The 16314-nt window shown below is 53.9% G+C and overlaps 1 protein-coding gene and 1 long non-coding RNA gene across 6 annotated transcripts in view; one reads left to right on the top strand and one right to left on the bottom strand.

The window, feature by feature from the left end:
* LOC135297799 (uncharacterized) overlaps nt 1–16314 on the top strand; it is a 47882-nt gene that overhangs the window by 28722 nt on the left and 2846 nt on the right. The window contains exon 4 of one of the 3 annotated variants that reach the window (XR_010359752.1): nt 9163–9301. The exons of 1 other annotated variant lie outside the window; for it this stretch is intronic. This is a non-coding gene — a long non-coding RNA (uncharacterized LOC135297799). Of the gene's footprint in view, nt 1–6713; nt 6840–9162; nt 9302–16314 lie in introns of those variants that run through there. One more of the 3 variants, XR_010359755.1, reaches the window with a different exon arrangement.
* LOC135297787 (tubulin tyrosine ligase 3-like) lies at nt 6445–16261 on the bottom strand. Of its 3 annotated transcripts, XM_064415711.1 has the most exons (11): nt 16121–16261; nt 14612–16009; nt 14162–14515; nt 13900–14028; nt 13707–13821; nt 13503–13610; nt 13118–13286; nt 12899–13047; nt 12581–12827; nt 12069–12501; nt 6445–11998 (listed from the first exon to the last, which is right to left on the bottom strand). In XM_064415711.1, exons 2-11 carry the CDS (start codon nt 14828–14830, stop codon nt 11042–11044), a joined length of 2880 nt encoding a protein of 959 aa, XP_064271781.1. In that variant the 5' UTR covers nt 14831–16009; nt 16121–16261; the 3' UTR covers nt 6445–11041. The 3 variants fall into 3 exon arrangements, with proteins under 3 accessions (XP_064271781.1, XP_064271779.1, XP_064271780.1); XM_064415709.1 differs by having other exon boundaries at nt 14162–16009; XM_064415710.1 differs by having other exon boundaries at nt 13118–13283; nt 14162–16009.

The raw sequence follows: 16314 nt of genomic DNA, 5'->3' as shown, positions 1-16314 counted from the left end.
GGAGAAAACCAGCGGGTGGCTGTCCAGAAAGGGGCAGCCAGGATGAGGTGCAGGCTTGGAGAGATGTAGAAAAGATGTGAAACAAGGCAGGCCACAGAGATTTCAGTTGCTGTCATGAGGCAGAGGGCATGAAGGATAAAGCAAAGCCAAAAGAAGGATGACAGCAGGTAGCAGAAACTGAGAGATTGTTTTCCAGCAAAAATGACAGCAGGTGAGAGGCCACTGTGCTTTTGGCATCTGGCTATACTAGAAATTCTGAAAGAGATCCTCATGGGTACAATTTAACAGCCTTTTGGGTGACCTGAAATCTCCAGATTATTCACAGGTATCTTTAAATGCTGGGGTTGAGGTGTGGCAGGTTGGTTTGGTTAAAACACTCTCGCTCCTTGTACTGTCTTCACATCTGTGATATCTATGGGTAAAAATAATTCAGCACAAATCTAGTTTGTGTCTGTCTTTAAGAAATCAAAGTTGTTGTGGTGCCTGGGGCTGTGACAGAGGCGTTAGAGAGGCGCAGGCAGAAAGCTGCTGCTGCAGGGAGGCAGAAAGCTCTGGAGTTCAATAAAGCCAGCAGCTCCAGCATCGCAGCTCCCCCAGCCCCTCCAGCGGGCTGGCGGTTAATGAGCGTGTGCTGCCGACAGCCCCAGTGATGCATGAATTAGCGCAGCACCTGCGAGGAGCTGTTCGAGCGGCGATAAGGCCAGCCTTCCCGAGCGGCTCCGGCGGGCTGGCTCGCAGCGAGCTCCGGCGCTGCCGCAGGACGGGACGGGAGCGCGGCAGCCGCGATCTCCCGCTGGAGCGGCGGGCGGCTGCAAGGGCTCCCCGGCCCCGCAGAGCTGCGGAGCCAGCCCCGGCAGCAGCGGGCTCTCGGGGATCCCTGCAGCAGCCGGCCGCTTTAAACCCGGTCAATAAACATTAGGTACAGCGATGTTCCTTTGTCAGCGTGTTTAGCTGAAATTCGGCTGCACTGGGCTCTAGCCAGGAGACATAAAATGTCTCGTGCTGGTTTATTAAAGAGGACCTTTAATTACCTTATTAAGGACTGGCCATTCTCTCCAAGTAAATGAAAATCCAAATCTGTCAGTGAGTTCAGTGACGATTATTTGCATCCTGAACAGCAAAGGGCCCAGTGGTGCTGTAGAGAGGCTCCAATGTCCACAAACTCCGCTCATGGAGAAGGCATTTTCATGTCTCCTGTCTGCAGACACTGTCTGTCCAGTGTGGCTTTTTGAATGGCATTTGGAGTAAAACAAAAGTGTTTGAATGAAAACCTGGCTTTTGGGTCTAAATGGAGTACTGACCTGCTTGGGTTTTGATTTGGGTTTTAAAGCAGCAGTAGGGTAGGATGATCTGTTTGGGGGTGGCTTGCTGTCTCTGCTCGGATTGGGAAATGGAAAATCCTGCAGCATTGCCTCCCAACCTACCTGGTTTAATTCAGGTATGGGAGACCAGGGAGGCAAAGCACAGGCAGCACTCACCCTGAGTTTGGGCTGTTTCGTAGTGGACCACAAACTGGCAGCTCAGCTCCTTGAAGGGAGACTTGGTTTTGTGACTGTGGCCGAATGACAACTGCATAAACAAAGCCGAAGTGCTGCTGAATGATTCGATGTTGACGTGGGCTTCCTGAGACCTTCCCCTTCGGTGACTCAGGTCCTTGGTCCCTCGTGTGCTCAGACACATACACAAAGGATGACAAAGGATGATCAGGCAGTCTGCTTCTGACTGATTGGTTTGCTTTTTAATTTTTTTAAAATTATTAGTTGTTAATCCCACTGAGCCAAACGGTATAGATTTTACTGAGGGGAAAATTGCTTGTTGCTATCCAAATAATGCAACCTAGAACAGTCTTGGAGGAAGAAAGTTCATTTACCTGCTATTAACCCACCTCCTCACCTAAACCCAAACACCGTGACCTGGACAAGGCGCTTCCCTTTGCTCTGCAGCACAGTTGTTTAAAATGACTCATTATGGATCAAAATATGCATCAGCTCAGAGAACCCTCCACTGTGTAATCCATCACTTCCCTGGGACTGCAGAGCAGGGCAGCACAGGGCAGCAGAGCTCACAAGGGGTGTTGAACTGGCCACAAGTCATAGAAGCAGCAGGATGATGAGAAGTAACCTACTTTAGGATTTACATTCACCACTGACTTTTCACAGGGCTTATCAGAGAAAGCTGTTTCACCCTCTTAAGTATCACATGAGTTAAACATGACACTGGTGGCCGTGGTTTATGCTTGTTGCAAGCACCCCGTCCAAGGGGGCAATACAAAAAGAAAGAAACTAGGTTACATCCAAGCTCTAATTTGGACCATAAATGCCCTGGTGACCATGGCTCTCTGAGCAGCTCTGAGTGCCAGGATCCTCCTCCACAAACACCACGGCCAGGAGGTACCGGAGGGCCGGCGCGAGTTAACCGGTAATAGCGGCAGGAGCCACCGAGTCTGTGCAGCAAAATCAATGGAGCAGGATCTAAAAGCTGCACTAAATAACTCCTCAATAATCATAAATCTTGTTACCAACAGCTCTCACGCTGCTTTATGGGGGAAAAGATGCCCTCGTTTTGCAGAGGTGGAAATTCAAGCGTCGAGGAAGGGAGTGCTCGTTCCTAGAGACGCAGCAGAGAAACAAGGGGCTGGATTTCTGGGTCGGTGTGTTATCCACAGGGCTGCATTGCCTCCCTACCGTGACCAAGTGAAGTGGCATAGGAACAGCCTGCTGGCAATTTCCAGCTCTCTGGCAGGTGCTTTAGGGAAGCGTTTCCCTCTGGGCCCTGCGGAGCAGCACTGAGCCATGGAGATTGTCCAGGAGGATGCTGAGAGGCAGCGCAGGAGCAGGGTTGAAGCAGCTCTACCTCTTCAGCCAGGAGCCTGCCTAATGGGGCTTTTTTCCTCTCCCCTCAACTGGTCTGAGCACATGCAGCAGAGGCAGAGCAGTCTGTTGGGGTTTAAAGATCTGTTTTGCAGCAGGTGATGGGAACAGCGGGGCTCGGGAGAAAATGAAGCCTGTTGGAATATGCAGCAGTCTGGGTCCATCCCTGCTCGCTTGCCACAGCATTTATCTCCCTAAGAAAGGCAGCTTTTGTCTTAACTTATTTGGAAATTGCATCTGGCAGGGATTAGAGAATATCCTCCCCCGGTTTTTCCCCAGAGCTCTGCACAGAGTCTGGGCAAGACCCTGTGAGAGGTAGCCCTTCCCTGAGTTGGTGATGGAAAATAGATGCCTGATCTAAATGTGGGGCTGTAAGCAGCAGTGGATGGGGCAGGGCTAAGTTTCCCAGAATGGCTCCTGATGCAGAGAGAAATTCAAGTGTCTTTAACCCTCATCCTACCTTTTTTTTATTATTATTAAACCAGTATTTACCTGACGTGAGGTAATGAGGATGAATTAACTTCTCAGTGAATTCCCCGTGGTGTTATTAGACAAGAAATCCTTCACCGAGTGACTTTAGGGTTTGTATTGGGGACAAAGAAGAATCAAACCCGCTGTGCCTACGCTGGGGTTTTAATGAGGCTGAGAGTGAGATTTTGCTGCAAAAGACCGAGGCTTTGGCTGCTCAGGAGGGCTCTTGTCTCTGCCTCGGCTGCGCATCACCAGAGGGCAGCAGAGATCGGAAGAAAACGGCTGCGAAAACCCCGCAGCCGCGGCCGGAGCGGCAGAACGCCTCCTCCAGGGATGGGGAGCAGTGTGCCCGGAGCTCGGCCCTGCGCCGCTGCTGCACCTGCAGGGATGCAAACAGAGCTCTGTCCCTGGGCTGCGCCCTGCACCGGGACCTGCCTGCTGCCAGTGCCTGCCACAGCGCAAATGCTGCGGACAAATGTTCCAGGGAAGGCGAAGAGCAGCTCAGATTGACAGCTGTGCCCCACGTCCTGCTCTGGGCTGGGAAGAAAATAGAGCATGCAAACGCTGGGTCCCTCTTGCCCAGCCGAGGCAAAAGCCTTGTGGAGGGATCTTTCCCCCGAGAGTGACTTTTATTCATGGCTTGTGGGCAAAGTGCCCCTGTGCCCCCTGTGCCATCACCACCACTGTGCCCCAGCCCTGTGAGAGTCTGTCCGAAACTTCCCTCATTTTTTGCCTCTCGATCGTCATGAAAGCCAAGACCACCGGGGAAAGGGAAAGATCCTGTTCTGAAAATCCAGGTCTGTCTGGTCCACCAAGCCAGATTATTGCCTACGGGTGTGTTTGCTCAACTCATGGAACACTGCACCCGAGAAGGGGCAGTGTGCTCTCCTTCGCCTGCATCACCTAGCAACGCTAGTGCTGGAATCTCTCCACCCTTCTGACTTGGCTGGACTTTCTCTCTGGAATGACCTTCCCGGAGGTCACCACAAAAGGACCCTCCATTCACCGTACATCAACCACCGTGACAGAGGGACTGAGATGGGAGAAGGTTCTCCCCTCAAGGACTGAGACGTGCGACCCCTACATGGAAAAGCTCCCCTCTTTTCCCTCAAGGACTGAGACTGAAATCCCCACCGTAGGGTGAGGGAAGGTATGCGTGGGGACCGGAGCAAGTTTTGCAAGCGACCACTGGACCGAGAAGACAATGGTCCCTGCCTACGACATCTGCTGCTGACGACACCTGTTCCTGATGGACTACTGATGGACTCCTTGTACCCTTCATCAATAGACTATTTTGAAATGGGTCCCCTTCCCCCATTTCAAAAGGACTATAAAAAAGGTTAGAGCTGACTGATACCTTTGAGATCTCCCCTGACGTGAAGACGACAGGCTTCTTCGTCGACCGGACTTCGAGGGACTTTTGTCATCCGCACGTCTGGTAGCTATACACCTCCTTGCCCTCCCTCTTTTCCTTTTCTTTTCCTTATTCTTTTCCCTTTCTTCATTCCCCTCTCTTTCTAACGCATCTTCTCTATGGTTATTTAATAAAAGTACATGTATTTTGATTTTACTGCAAATCCCCTTGTCGTGTCAGTTTTTGCACCCTGAGATCAGTGAAAAAGAACCTACACGAATCACGTCCTTAGGACGGATCGTGTCAAGCCCCCAGGAGCAGACCTCAAACACAGGTGATTTCCTCACAAAGTAATTCAGCTTATGGATCGGGGAGCCTCCCCAAAACAGGATTGTTAGGGATCCAGTTATTTGTGTTGTACTGCATTTATTAGTATTAAATATTTGTTTAACTTGATGTCATTAGAAGGTCCAGTGGAAGCAAGGCACCAACACCTTCCTTAGGAGTGAACCCCTCACTGAAGCAAAGCTGCCTGCTGAGGGCTTGCAGGTAGCTATCTGGCATATATTGAAGGATTAAATAGCCTAAAATATCCACCAGGCTGCTGACTGCCTTGGCACTGTGTCTTGCCTGCTTGGATGTGACTTTCAATTGAGCCTTTCACTTGTGCTGATTTTTTTTTTGGCTTACTTTATTGCTTCCAGGCAAATTTCTGAATGTTGTCAGGACCCTGGGCAGAGAACCCAGTGAAACAGTACTGGTGTCTCAGCTGCTGTAGTGTAAGCCTTTTGGAATTAGAAGGCATTTTTTTACTACTAAAGAAAGGAGAATGGTCTTTTTGCATTGTCGTGCCATGATGGTGTTTGCCATCCTTCCTCCTCCTTCTTCCACACTCTTAGGAGGCCTTTGCAGTGATAAGGAGGAAGGGAGCTGCAGGGAGGGAATGGGCATCCCTTCAAAGCACGAAGAGAGGCAGCTGATGAGGTGTGCTAGTAAAGCTTGACCTGCCTAGTTGTTGTTTTTTATTCCAGTGCCCCTTTAACACAAGATTCCCAAGCAGATGGGTCAGGAGCTCCAAACCAGAACTGGACTCAGGACCTCTTTCCCACAGTTTCTTGCTGCAGCTGAGTTTGAGGCTGTAAATGTCAGTGGCTGAGGATAAACTAAAGACAGGACTGTGGAGTCTCTCAGGCATGTTTGACATGGTACCAATCCAGGCCCCAAGGCACAGCGTGTGAGATAAACAAACTGGGAGGTGTGGGGGGCTGAATGGTGTTCATGACATCTCAGAAAACTCTTCTGAGGGTTCAGGCAGGATTTTAAATCTAGGAGTCTAGCAAGGATCTGGCCTTGCCCTGCTCCCAGCACATGTGTAATGCACCTCAAGGCTTCCCAGGCGGCAGCAGGACCAAAGCAAAAAGAGCTCCTCAGTGGGGATTTGCACCAAAGCCACTCTTCTGTCACTGTTGGGAGAGAGGCAGCCTCTCCCAAGCCCTGCGAGCCCTCCCTGCAAACAGGCAGCAGTTAACATTCAGCCTGGCAGCCAAGGCGTTTGGTGGGGAAGGGTCAGACCTGTCATGAGCAATTGTTTGTCTTCCCCGACTGGGTAAGCATGCCAACAGACTCAAGGAAACAACTGCCCAAAGCCCGCAGATTTGCTGTTATTCATTCTAGTGAAAACTATTGATGTAAGTCTCAAAAGTCTGTTAGAACAGAGATATTAAGGATGAAGGAGTTTTTACTTGTTTGTTTTCCTTTTGGTTTTGGTTTTTTGTTTGTTTCTTTTTTGGGGGTTTTTGATTTTTTTTTAAATTTATAACCCTATCTTGAGCCTGACAGAAAACAGTCAGTTTTAAAGTTTTGATGACATACCCCACGAAAATTTTATTTAAAATGACATATTTCAGCATTTTTCAGATCCTGCTGTCACTGCTGAAGGGTCACATTAAAATTGGGTTCTGTAAGCAGAGCAACACGCATCTCTGAAATTCATTTTCACCGAATATTTTTACATTCAGGTAAAGCTTCCCCCACACGGAAAGCACACTGCACAAGCCTGGCCCCAGCAAACTCATTTACACCAAGATGCAAATCAGCGTTTCAAATGCGGATGGTGCTGTCAGCGCACACAGGTTTCACTGTCAGAAGGTGGATGTTCCTTGTTTACCAATAAATTCAAATCTGTTCACCCAGGAAAGCTTCAAAGCTTTCAGAGCCACGGGTGACAAGGAGAAAGCACTGAATGTTCAGGGAGGGGATGCCCCAGCTGCTGGCAGTTCCAGCGGGGAGGGGCCCTGCCCCTTCACCAGTGCCACCCCCTCGGCTGGGACAGGGTCAGTGGGGGGAAGAACAGGGCCAAGAGCTCCAGCAGGCTGGGAGGGGAGTGCTGCCAGGAGGAACCAGCCATTGTGAAGGGGGGCTAAAAGGCAAAGGGGATGAGAGTCATGATGAAATGATCCTTTAGCTATTTCTTTTAAGTAATGGTTAGATTTGATTTCTTTTTTTCCTCTGCAGAAGATGCCAGCTCACTCTGGCCCATCAGATAACAATTGCTGACAGGCATCCAGAATTAATAGGCAATTTGAAGCTACTTCTGGCTCTTGTGAATGTTTCTGTTTGTCCTGTGTAATGGTTGCACAGCTCAACAGCAATTCCCTATGATGCGCCAGGCTTCTTCTGGCATCCTTAGTCAGCAGCTAGGAGCTGCATTGCACAAAACGAACAGATTCCTGTTTATAGACGGTTTTCTGTGTTTCTACAGCTCTCCTGCCTTTGGGGGTCCCTGGGCTCTGTTTCTCCTGTAAGCAGCATGTCACAGGCTGTAGCAGTTGTAGCAGCTCGAGTTCGATTTCCCTGCAATCCCTGTGCCACAGAACAGCTGTTGGGTTGTACAGGCACTGCTGCTAGTAGGAGACAATTTATTCACCCCATCCTTCTGTAATACCACACTCAGCAAATACTCTGCCACTTTATTTTATTTTTCCCCCCTGCCTGCTTCCAGGAGGTCTCCATGGCCTATAATGCCAACACACCATGATTTAGCCTTGCCCCAGTCAAGTTCATTCTGGGAGCAGGAAGTGAAGCCATTACTTAGGGATGAGGAAATCCTCCTTCCACCAGCCCATTTACGTCAATACAATTCCTCTTACTGAAAGTCTTCCCTGATTTGATATTATAAATGAGATGTTCCTTGGAGCTATAGCAAGAGATTTGTGGCAGTAGTAATGCTAAATTTAATTTCCTGGGATTCAGTCTCAAACAATTGATAAAGCTGGGTTATTCAGGAGCCATTCAAAAGTCCTAAGCTGTAAATGTATTTATTAGCTCCACTGTGCTTACAGCAGCCCAAGAATTCCACTTTGTGGAATTTGTGTCTGTTTTGCAGTAATGTATGAGCACAGATTACTGGGACTAGAACAATATTTGTGTTGCAAGTTGCCTTTCAGGAAAACCCAATGGAATGTAAATGTGTTTAAAACGGGGAGGAAAAAGCATGTTCTTGTATTTCAGTCATAAATACATACTTAGTGAAATATATGATAAATTGGGCAAAATACACGTAGTGGATGTAGGACACAGGTAAAATTAATCCGAGGACAGAGGTGAGAGGGATTGTTCTCATTTACATGAGAACAATGTCAATGTAAATGATTGTTCTCATTTACATTATATGTTATTTTGTGCCTTTTACTGAAGCTGCTGTGGTATCAGAGCGATGACTTGATGTCCTGTTTGCTAGCACGAGGTAACTGTGATCACATCTTCCTCCTGGAACAGCCATAGCAGAGGCAGGCTGGGGAAACTCCAGGGAGGCTCAGGGAAGCCTTGGGAACCAGGAGCTGCACAAAGGGACTCACTGTTTGTGGTTTGGGGAGATGTGTGAGGGCTGCCTGGTGGGTCACGGGTGTGCACAAACCCAGCAGGACATGAAGCACTCTGAGGCAGCAAGAGCAGCCAGCCCAAGGTCCTTCTGTTAGATTGAAACAATCCCTGGAGGCTTCACAAGTGTTGGAACTTCAAAGGCAAATCACAAAGTGTGCCTCAGGTTGGATGACAGCCTGACTGTGAACAGCACTAGCATACAACTCCTCTGGCCTTAGGTTGTGTACATCTGCAGAGTTCATCTTTCCTTTCCTTTTCTTGTTGCTGCTCTCTGTTTAACTTCTCCCCACTGGTCTCCCCCTTTGATTTATTTTTTGCTTGTGCTTCCCATCTCAAGAGACTGAGTCACAGCAGTAATCTGTTTGAACTCCTACCTGCAGATTTCCTTGTTCTCGGTACATTTTCTGGCACACAACTGATTCAGCTCCCCAGAGGCATCTGTCACTGGGGAGAGCAGAGCTTTCCCCTCCATTACCCAGGTCTCTCTCTCTGACTATCCCTTGCCCCCCTTTAAAACCATCCACCAATGATCACTCAGTTTTCCATAACCAGTCCATTAGTACAGTTTCTTTCCCTCTCTCACAGCTTACTTCCAGCTTTTTGTTCAACACCCTTTTTCTGCTGATGTCATTTGAGTTCTGGAGCTTCATCCTTTGACTCTCCTTGTGACACCTGCTCTCACATCCCTAAAATCTTCCTGTGCTGCTGTCATTGCTTCATGCAAGAGACTCTCCTACTCCACTTCTGATGTACAAGGGAAGTCTCTAAATACATCCTCCCTGCCACCCTCGAGGACAGTCTTGAAAGATTCATCCTGACTCAGCCAAGCCCCTCTGTTTGCTCCGACTCCTGCCTCTGGGCCACTGGCATCTGAATGACTTTACCAGTCATGCAAAAACATTTTCTGAGCGCTGGGTTTCCTGACTGAGTGGTAGATATCAAAATGCCAATTAAGTCAGCTCTTCTCCCTTCCTTTGTGTGGAACAACATGTGAAGACTGGGAGAATCTGCAGACCCTTCTGGCTGGGATGAGATGGCATGAGGGTGATGCCCAGAAGGATTTCTAGGGGAACAGAAGATGGTCCCCCCCTCAGTTATTGTTCTGCCAAACAACTTTTTCAGGAGCTACTCACCAACATGGGCACATGATCCAAACTGATGCAGGAGATGGCCCCTGCTACTGGACAGGTTTGATTTTCCCTTTGCATCCAGGTTCTCTTCCACTTGTTCACAGTGGTCCTGATGAAGGCAGCCAGCAGAAAATGGTCTGTCTGTACCTTATTGCAGCAGGAGTTCCCCAGTGAGGAAGAACTTTTGCAGAGAGGAGGCCTGAGGAGCTGGCTCTCACAGCAGAGAACTCTCCCAGCTCCAGTCTCCACGTCAGAACTCTGCCAGAAGCACCAGCCTTTTTCTGCAGCTGATGTACCATGCACTGGAGAGCCTGGCCCAGCCATCCCCAGGGACAGCAGCAGGCACAGGGCCTGGTGGGCACACGCACTGGGGAGCCACAAGATCCTGTCTGCTCTCTGCCAGCAGGGGAGCTGCCCTGGCAGTGCCAGCTCCAGCTGTCAGGAAGAACTCACTCCACACCCTGGAACAGATGCCCCAGAGAGACTAAGGAATGTCCCTCCCTGCAGACACTCATGAATGCCTGGACACAATCCTGTGCCAGTGCTCTGGGATCACGCTGCTGCAGCAGGGAGGTGGCACCAATGACCCACCGTGGTCCTTCCAAACTGACCCGTCTGGGATTCTGTAGCAAGGTGGGTAGCCTTGTCACAAAAGGAACCTGCAGGAGCTGGTGCTGCCCCGGGCCCCACTGCAGTCCCCCCTCCTTTCCTGTACATCCGAGCAGCCCCAGGAGCCCACAGGGATGTCCTGAGCACACCTGACTTCCCTTTGCCAGCCCATTAATCCCACCCGCTGCCAGGCTCAAGCACCCACTTCTTTTCCTGGCACGCCCGCAGGATGGGATCCCTCCTGCCATCCCCTGGCGTGCCGGGGCACCAGCCCTGCCAGCACTCTGTGCCTGGCCGCTTCCCGGTGCCGGGCTGCACTGTCCCTGCTGCCACAGCTCTGCCTGGCAGGGGCCAGCGCAGGCGGGCCGAGCAGAGCAGCTTTTGCTGCCTGCTGTGTCTGTACCCAGCAGAGCAGCTGCCCTGGCAGCCCCAGGTGCTGCCTGCAGCACCAGCCCCAGCTGTGTCCACATCTCCCACGCACAGAAGGTCCAAGCCAGGCTCCTTCTGACCAAAGTCTATTAAAGCAGGCGTGCAGGGTAAGGTGGCACCGCGGCGCAGCAGTGGGCTCTGGTTCCCGTGGGAGGCAGAGGGTGCTGCGGTGTCAGCCCGCGCAGGACGGGCAGGGCGCTGTCCCTTCGTGGGCTGTCTCTGTGTCCCGGGCCCCTGCACCCCTCGGGAGCTGGCGTGTCCTGTGTTCCCGGCAGGGCTGGGGGTGCGGTGCTCTGTCACAGCGCCGGTAGGCGCGCTGGCCTGGCAGGAACTCCTGCAGGGGCCCGTGCACAGCCCGGGGGTCGCCAGGGTCTGCTGGGCTCTCCCCGGGGTTGTGGCACGGGCCCCCGCACCGGGGGACGGGCCTTGATCGGGGGCAGAACTGTGCGGGACCGAGCAGCCTGGGGCTGCCCTCCCGGCCGACTGAGCTGTGCCAATCCACGGCTCCCGGGCCCTGGGGGTCGCCAGGGCCTCCTGGGCGCTTCCTGGGGCGGGGGCAACCTATCCAGGGGACGGCTATTGATCGGGGGCTGCGCTCCCTGGGTGTGAGCCAACTGAGGCTGAGCGTCCTCGGCTTGCCCAGCCGGGTGGAGGAGCCATGGCAGCTCCTGGCTCCTGGCAGAACCGCCCGGAGGCAGCCAGGGACTCCTGGTCGCTCCCCGGGGCAGTGGCACGGGTCCCCTATCCAGAGGGCAGCCGGTGATCGGCAGCAAAGCTGTCTGGGGTTGAGCTTCCTTGGGCTGCCCGACCACCAGGTGAAGGAGCCATGGCAGCTCCTGGTCTTCAGCAGAGTAGCCTGGGGGCCACCGGGGGCTCCTGGGGTCTCCCTGGCTTGGTGGTCCTGGCATTCTATCCATGCGACAACTACTGATCAGGGGCTGAGCTTCCTCGGGCTGCCCAACCAGGTGAAGGAGCCATGGCAGCTCCTGGCTCCCAGCAGAGCAGGCCGGGGGCTGTGGCAGTGCTGCAGGGTTAGACTTGGGCAGCCGCAGGGGAGGCAGCTTTTCCTGTGCCGCTCTGGACCAGGGGACCTTGGTGCCTCTGACCCCTGAGGGTGCAGGCAGCTGGAGAGTTCTGGGTACAGTGCTGCGGAGCTTGTCCTTGGATCGATGCTTTGCTGGCTGGGCCTTCTTCAGGGAACAGCCTGTGACCATCAGCTTCAGCCCCGCAGTCAGACACGAGGACACGGCTGCCTGCAGGGGGACACGAGGGGCAGTGGGGGCTCGGGTGCCTGGGGGTGGCTGTCCCCAGCCCCCAGCCTACCTCCCTGTAGAGGAGCTCAAAGGCACCAATGGAGCAGGAGGGGTTGTCCTTGCGGTCGATCACCAGGCGCAGCGTGTCCCGCTGCACGTTGGCGCACAGCCGGCGTGTCACCGCCGAGGAGGGGCTCATGGTGGGGCAGGAGTTGACCTCCAGCAGCCAGGGCTGGAAGTCCTCCCCCATGAGAAAGTCGGCCCCGAAGAGCTCAAAGCTGCCCTTGCGGGAGCCCACCTGGTCCCGGGTGCAGCGCAGGGCATTCAGGATCGCCGCCTTCATGCCGGGCACCGTCACCCGCTGCCAAGCACTCGCCCGCCCCAGGCGTGCCAGGTGGGCCTGGAACTGCTTGTTGCACCAGATCTTGTCGGGGGGCACGCGGGGGTCCGGCTGTGATGTTTTGTACCGCTTCTGGATGGAGACGTTGCAGAGGTGCCTGGCGCTGGGGCAGGGAGAGCGGGGCTGGGTCAGGGGGTGCCGGCGGCTGGGCAGTGTGAGCCAGGGTGAGGGGGGACACTCACGGCTCCAGGTGACACAGAGAGAAGGGCCGGGAGCAGAAGCGCAGGTAGCAGTCTCGGTAGAACCAGACAGTCAGTGGCTTCCAGTCAGTCACCAGGAACCACTGCCGGATGTCGAATTTGGTGTTGAAGATGGTCAGCGGCCGCTCCACGTACTTCTGCACCACCCACTCGCACATCTGCACCGGGGGGCCCGTGCAGCTCTGCGCCAGCTCCAGCACCTCCTCCAGCCGCGTGGCGCACACGATGCCTGGGCAACACAGGGATGCTGGGATCCCTCCTCCGTGGGGAGGTCTGTGCCCCATGCTTCCCCCAGCCTACCCCTGCCGCGGGATTTGGCGCTGGGCTTGACGATCCAGATGTTGAGGTTGCCCTCTATGCCGAGCTGCGGCAGCTTCTCCTCCAGGCGCTGCAGCAGGTCCTGGCACCGCTCCCGCTGCTCCCTGCCCAGCACCAGCCCGGTCCCCTCACTGTGGGGGGACACAGGGGGTCAGCACCGGCCCCACCACCGCCCCCCGCCCTGTCCCATTCAGCACCCACTGTGCCACACGGTAGTATTCCAGCAGGAAGCGGTCCCAGTCGATGCATGTGCGGCAGGGCGATGGGGTGTTCCTGTCGATGTCCTGGTGCCCCAGGACTCCCAGGTGCTGCTCACAGACCTTCAGGGCCTCCTCCACCAGCTGGGGATACAGGGGGGAGCGCGGCCCTGCTGTGGACAGCATGGGGTGAGATTCATGACTCCTACGCCAGCCTTGGGGCTGAAGCACTGAGCCTTCCTGTGGGATGGGTGCCTTTGGAGCTAGGGCAGGGGATGGAGTAAGGGATCCCAAGCCACAGACATGAGCAGAGGCTCAGCTGCCAAGCTCAGCCCTCAGACACACCCTGAACTCACCTCCACCCCTCTTAGCCAGCTCTGTGCACTCACCTGGCACCTCGTCGGGTTTTGGGAGCTGCTCTGTCCCCACGGGCCTGTCCCCGACCTTCTGCAGGGCCAGTTTGAGAAGGCTGCGAGCTGCTGTCAGGCGGAAATCCTCTGCAAGAGGCAAGCATCATCCCTAGCCAGTCCTGCACAGGACATGGGAAGACTGGAGCACAAGGAGTGACAGGGGAGCAGCAGCCCCACGCTCACCAGTGAAGGCTTGCTCCTCGTCCATGAACCCCAGCCGGTAGCACCGGGGGAAAAAGGTGTTGAAGTCTATTTGCTCAAACCAGGACAAGTTTTGCAGGTTTTGGCACAGCCCCTCCTGTTTAGAGAAGCTTGTCACTCCCTTCTGGACCCCTCCACCCCTTGTGCCCCCTCCCTGAGGCCCCCGTGCTCCCACCTTGGTGCAAAGTGCGGCCAGCCGGGGATAGCGGTTCACCACCTCAATCCTCGGCAGCAGCTCCTGGTCAACGCTGCTCAGGCGAATGGTCCAGAGGAAGTTTGGCACCTGGTCCTGCACCAGGAAGGACTGCAGGAGGGAGTGGGCTGGGGTGAGCCAGGGAGCCCCCATCCCCTCGCCCAGGCTGTGCCCTGCCCCTGAGGGTCCCAGGGGAGGACGTGGGGAGCTGTGGCAGAGCTCAGCTCTAGCCCTCTTAGCTAACCATGAGGTCATGGATGTCTTCAGAGTCCTCACTGCACTGCTCCTGGTCTTCCTCCTTGTCTTCATCTTCCCTCTCCCCCTTGTTCTCCCTATCATGTGCCGTGCCACATGGGTGTTGCTGAGGCTCTGCGGTGCCCGAGGAAGGCTGTGCCCCACCACACGGGTTCAGCCCTGCCTCCCCCTGCTCATCACCGCCACCACTTGCCCTCTTCTCCAGCTGTTGTTTCCTTTGGTCGCCAGGCTGCTGCTTCAGCTGCTTGCTGTTGAGGGGCAGCTTCCTCTCCACCCAGCCGCGGGCGCGCAGCAGCCGGCGGATGACGGGGTAAGGGCCGTGCACTGTGAAGATCTTCTTCTCCTGCGGGACAGCAGCGAGCTCAGCCTGCCCACCTGAGCACAGGTGCACCAGCGCAAGCATGTGCCACCCCGGGGCAGTGTGAAATCGAGCCCTCACCTTAATGGCCTTCTCCACATGCAGCCTGGCCTTCCGGAGCCGCTCAGACTCGGCCGCGTGCTGGTGGCCATCGTGGTGGCCGATGTTGGCAGCTGCCACCTGCCCTGTGAGGACAGCCCCACCTGAGCCCGTTGTCCCCAGGCCCACGGGGTGGGCAGGGAGGGGGAGAGTATGCTGACCTGTCTGCCTCTGCCTCACCAAGTCTGAGGATCCTGCCATGGCATTTCCGGACCTGCCAAGCCTTCGGCCAGCATCCCAGCTGCACTCCACAGCCCTGCTGTTCCTTGGCCTTGGCTTGCTGGGCCAGGGGCAGCTGGGATGTCAGCTGCTCAAGAATTGCCCCTGGCTGAGGGGCTGTGTGCCTGCAGTGCTGCTCTGTGTCCCACTGTCCCGGGCCAGTCTGACGGCCAGGGGAGCTGTGGGTGGCTCTGCCTCCTCCAGGCCAAGCAGGTTTTCCTATTCCCCCATCCCTTACGGACTGCAGTGGGTGTCCTGCACAGGACTCAGCCTCCTTATTCCGTCACCACTGTGATGCCACAATGCAGGATGCTCAAAGCAGCCTCAATACACAGGCCCTGGTTCTCCCCTCTTGTGAGGCATTTTAATCACACTGACAGCTGGAGAGGCAGCACAGCAAAGTACAGACAGTCCAGGAGGTTCCTGGAAAGCTTTGATGATCCCTTCCTGACACAGGTAATGAAGGATCCCCCAAGGAATGGTGGGCTGCTCAACCTTGTACTAAGAACCAGGAAAAGCCTTGTTGGAAATGTGAAGGCTGTGAACTGCCCTAGGTAATCTCCATGACAGAGCTCTGCCAGAAACACAGTTTTACCTTACAGTGTAATTTCTGACTGCTGCTTGATTTTATTTTGATGACCGTTCAGCAAATTGCCCCTTTGCTTCTCCTTCTTTCAGAGATGCAGTTTCATTTACGATTGTTCATGGGCTCCTTGCCCACACTGCCTTCTATGACTTGACTGAAGCTCTACTATTTTGGTTATTTACAATCATCTGCAGCCAGCAGAAGTTTTATGCTGGCAGATAAAAATCACACACTGGTCATTCAGTGTTGTTTTGCTCTGATTGCCCCTGAGGGATCTGTTAACAAGAACTTCAGTTCTTGCTGCAGACGTGGGTCACAATGTTAAACTGGCATCACAGACAGGCTCCCCTGGCTCTGGTGCAGTGAGCAGTGGGCTCCAGACCTGCTGGAACCTTTTTCTCCAGAAGTCAGGACAACCCTCAGAGGGTCATTATTGGTGAAAGCTTTGCAGCTCTCACGACGGCTCACCGGGAGCTGCTGAACCAGAAGTGATTCAGAGGGAATGGGCAATGAATCAGTTGCTTCAATTGGTCATTCAGGAAGTGATGGAGCACGATAAATCTCTTAGAAAGAAGCTAGAAGCAAAAAAATTTGGAACAATGAACATGATGTCATTTTTGGATGCCCCAGAACAATGTTTGTAAATAACCCCATCTGGCAAATTGGAAGAGCTTAGGAAAAATTACCTGGAGGATGAAGAGGTTGGACATATTCAGGTTGGACATTAGGAGGAATTTCTTCATGGAAAGGCTTAGCCTTGGAATGGGATGCCCAGGAGGTGGTGGGAGTGTAGCCATAATATTTTATGAAAAATCATTTGCTAAGACTTTTCCCTCCTGGGAAGCTGAGGAGCCTCAGGAAAGAAATGTAAACAACAACT

This window comes from Passer domesticus, chromosome 3, assembly GCF_036417665.1.
Source record: "Passer domesticus isolate bPasDom1 chromosome 3, bPasDom1.hap1, whole genome shotgun sequence".
Classification (NCBI taxonomy): Eukaryota; Metazoa; Chordata; class Aves; order Passeriformes; family Passeridae; genus Passer; species Passer domesticus.
This window is presented reverse-complemented; position numbering and strand designations above follow the sequence as displayed.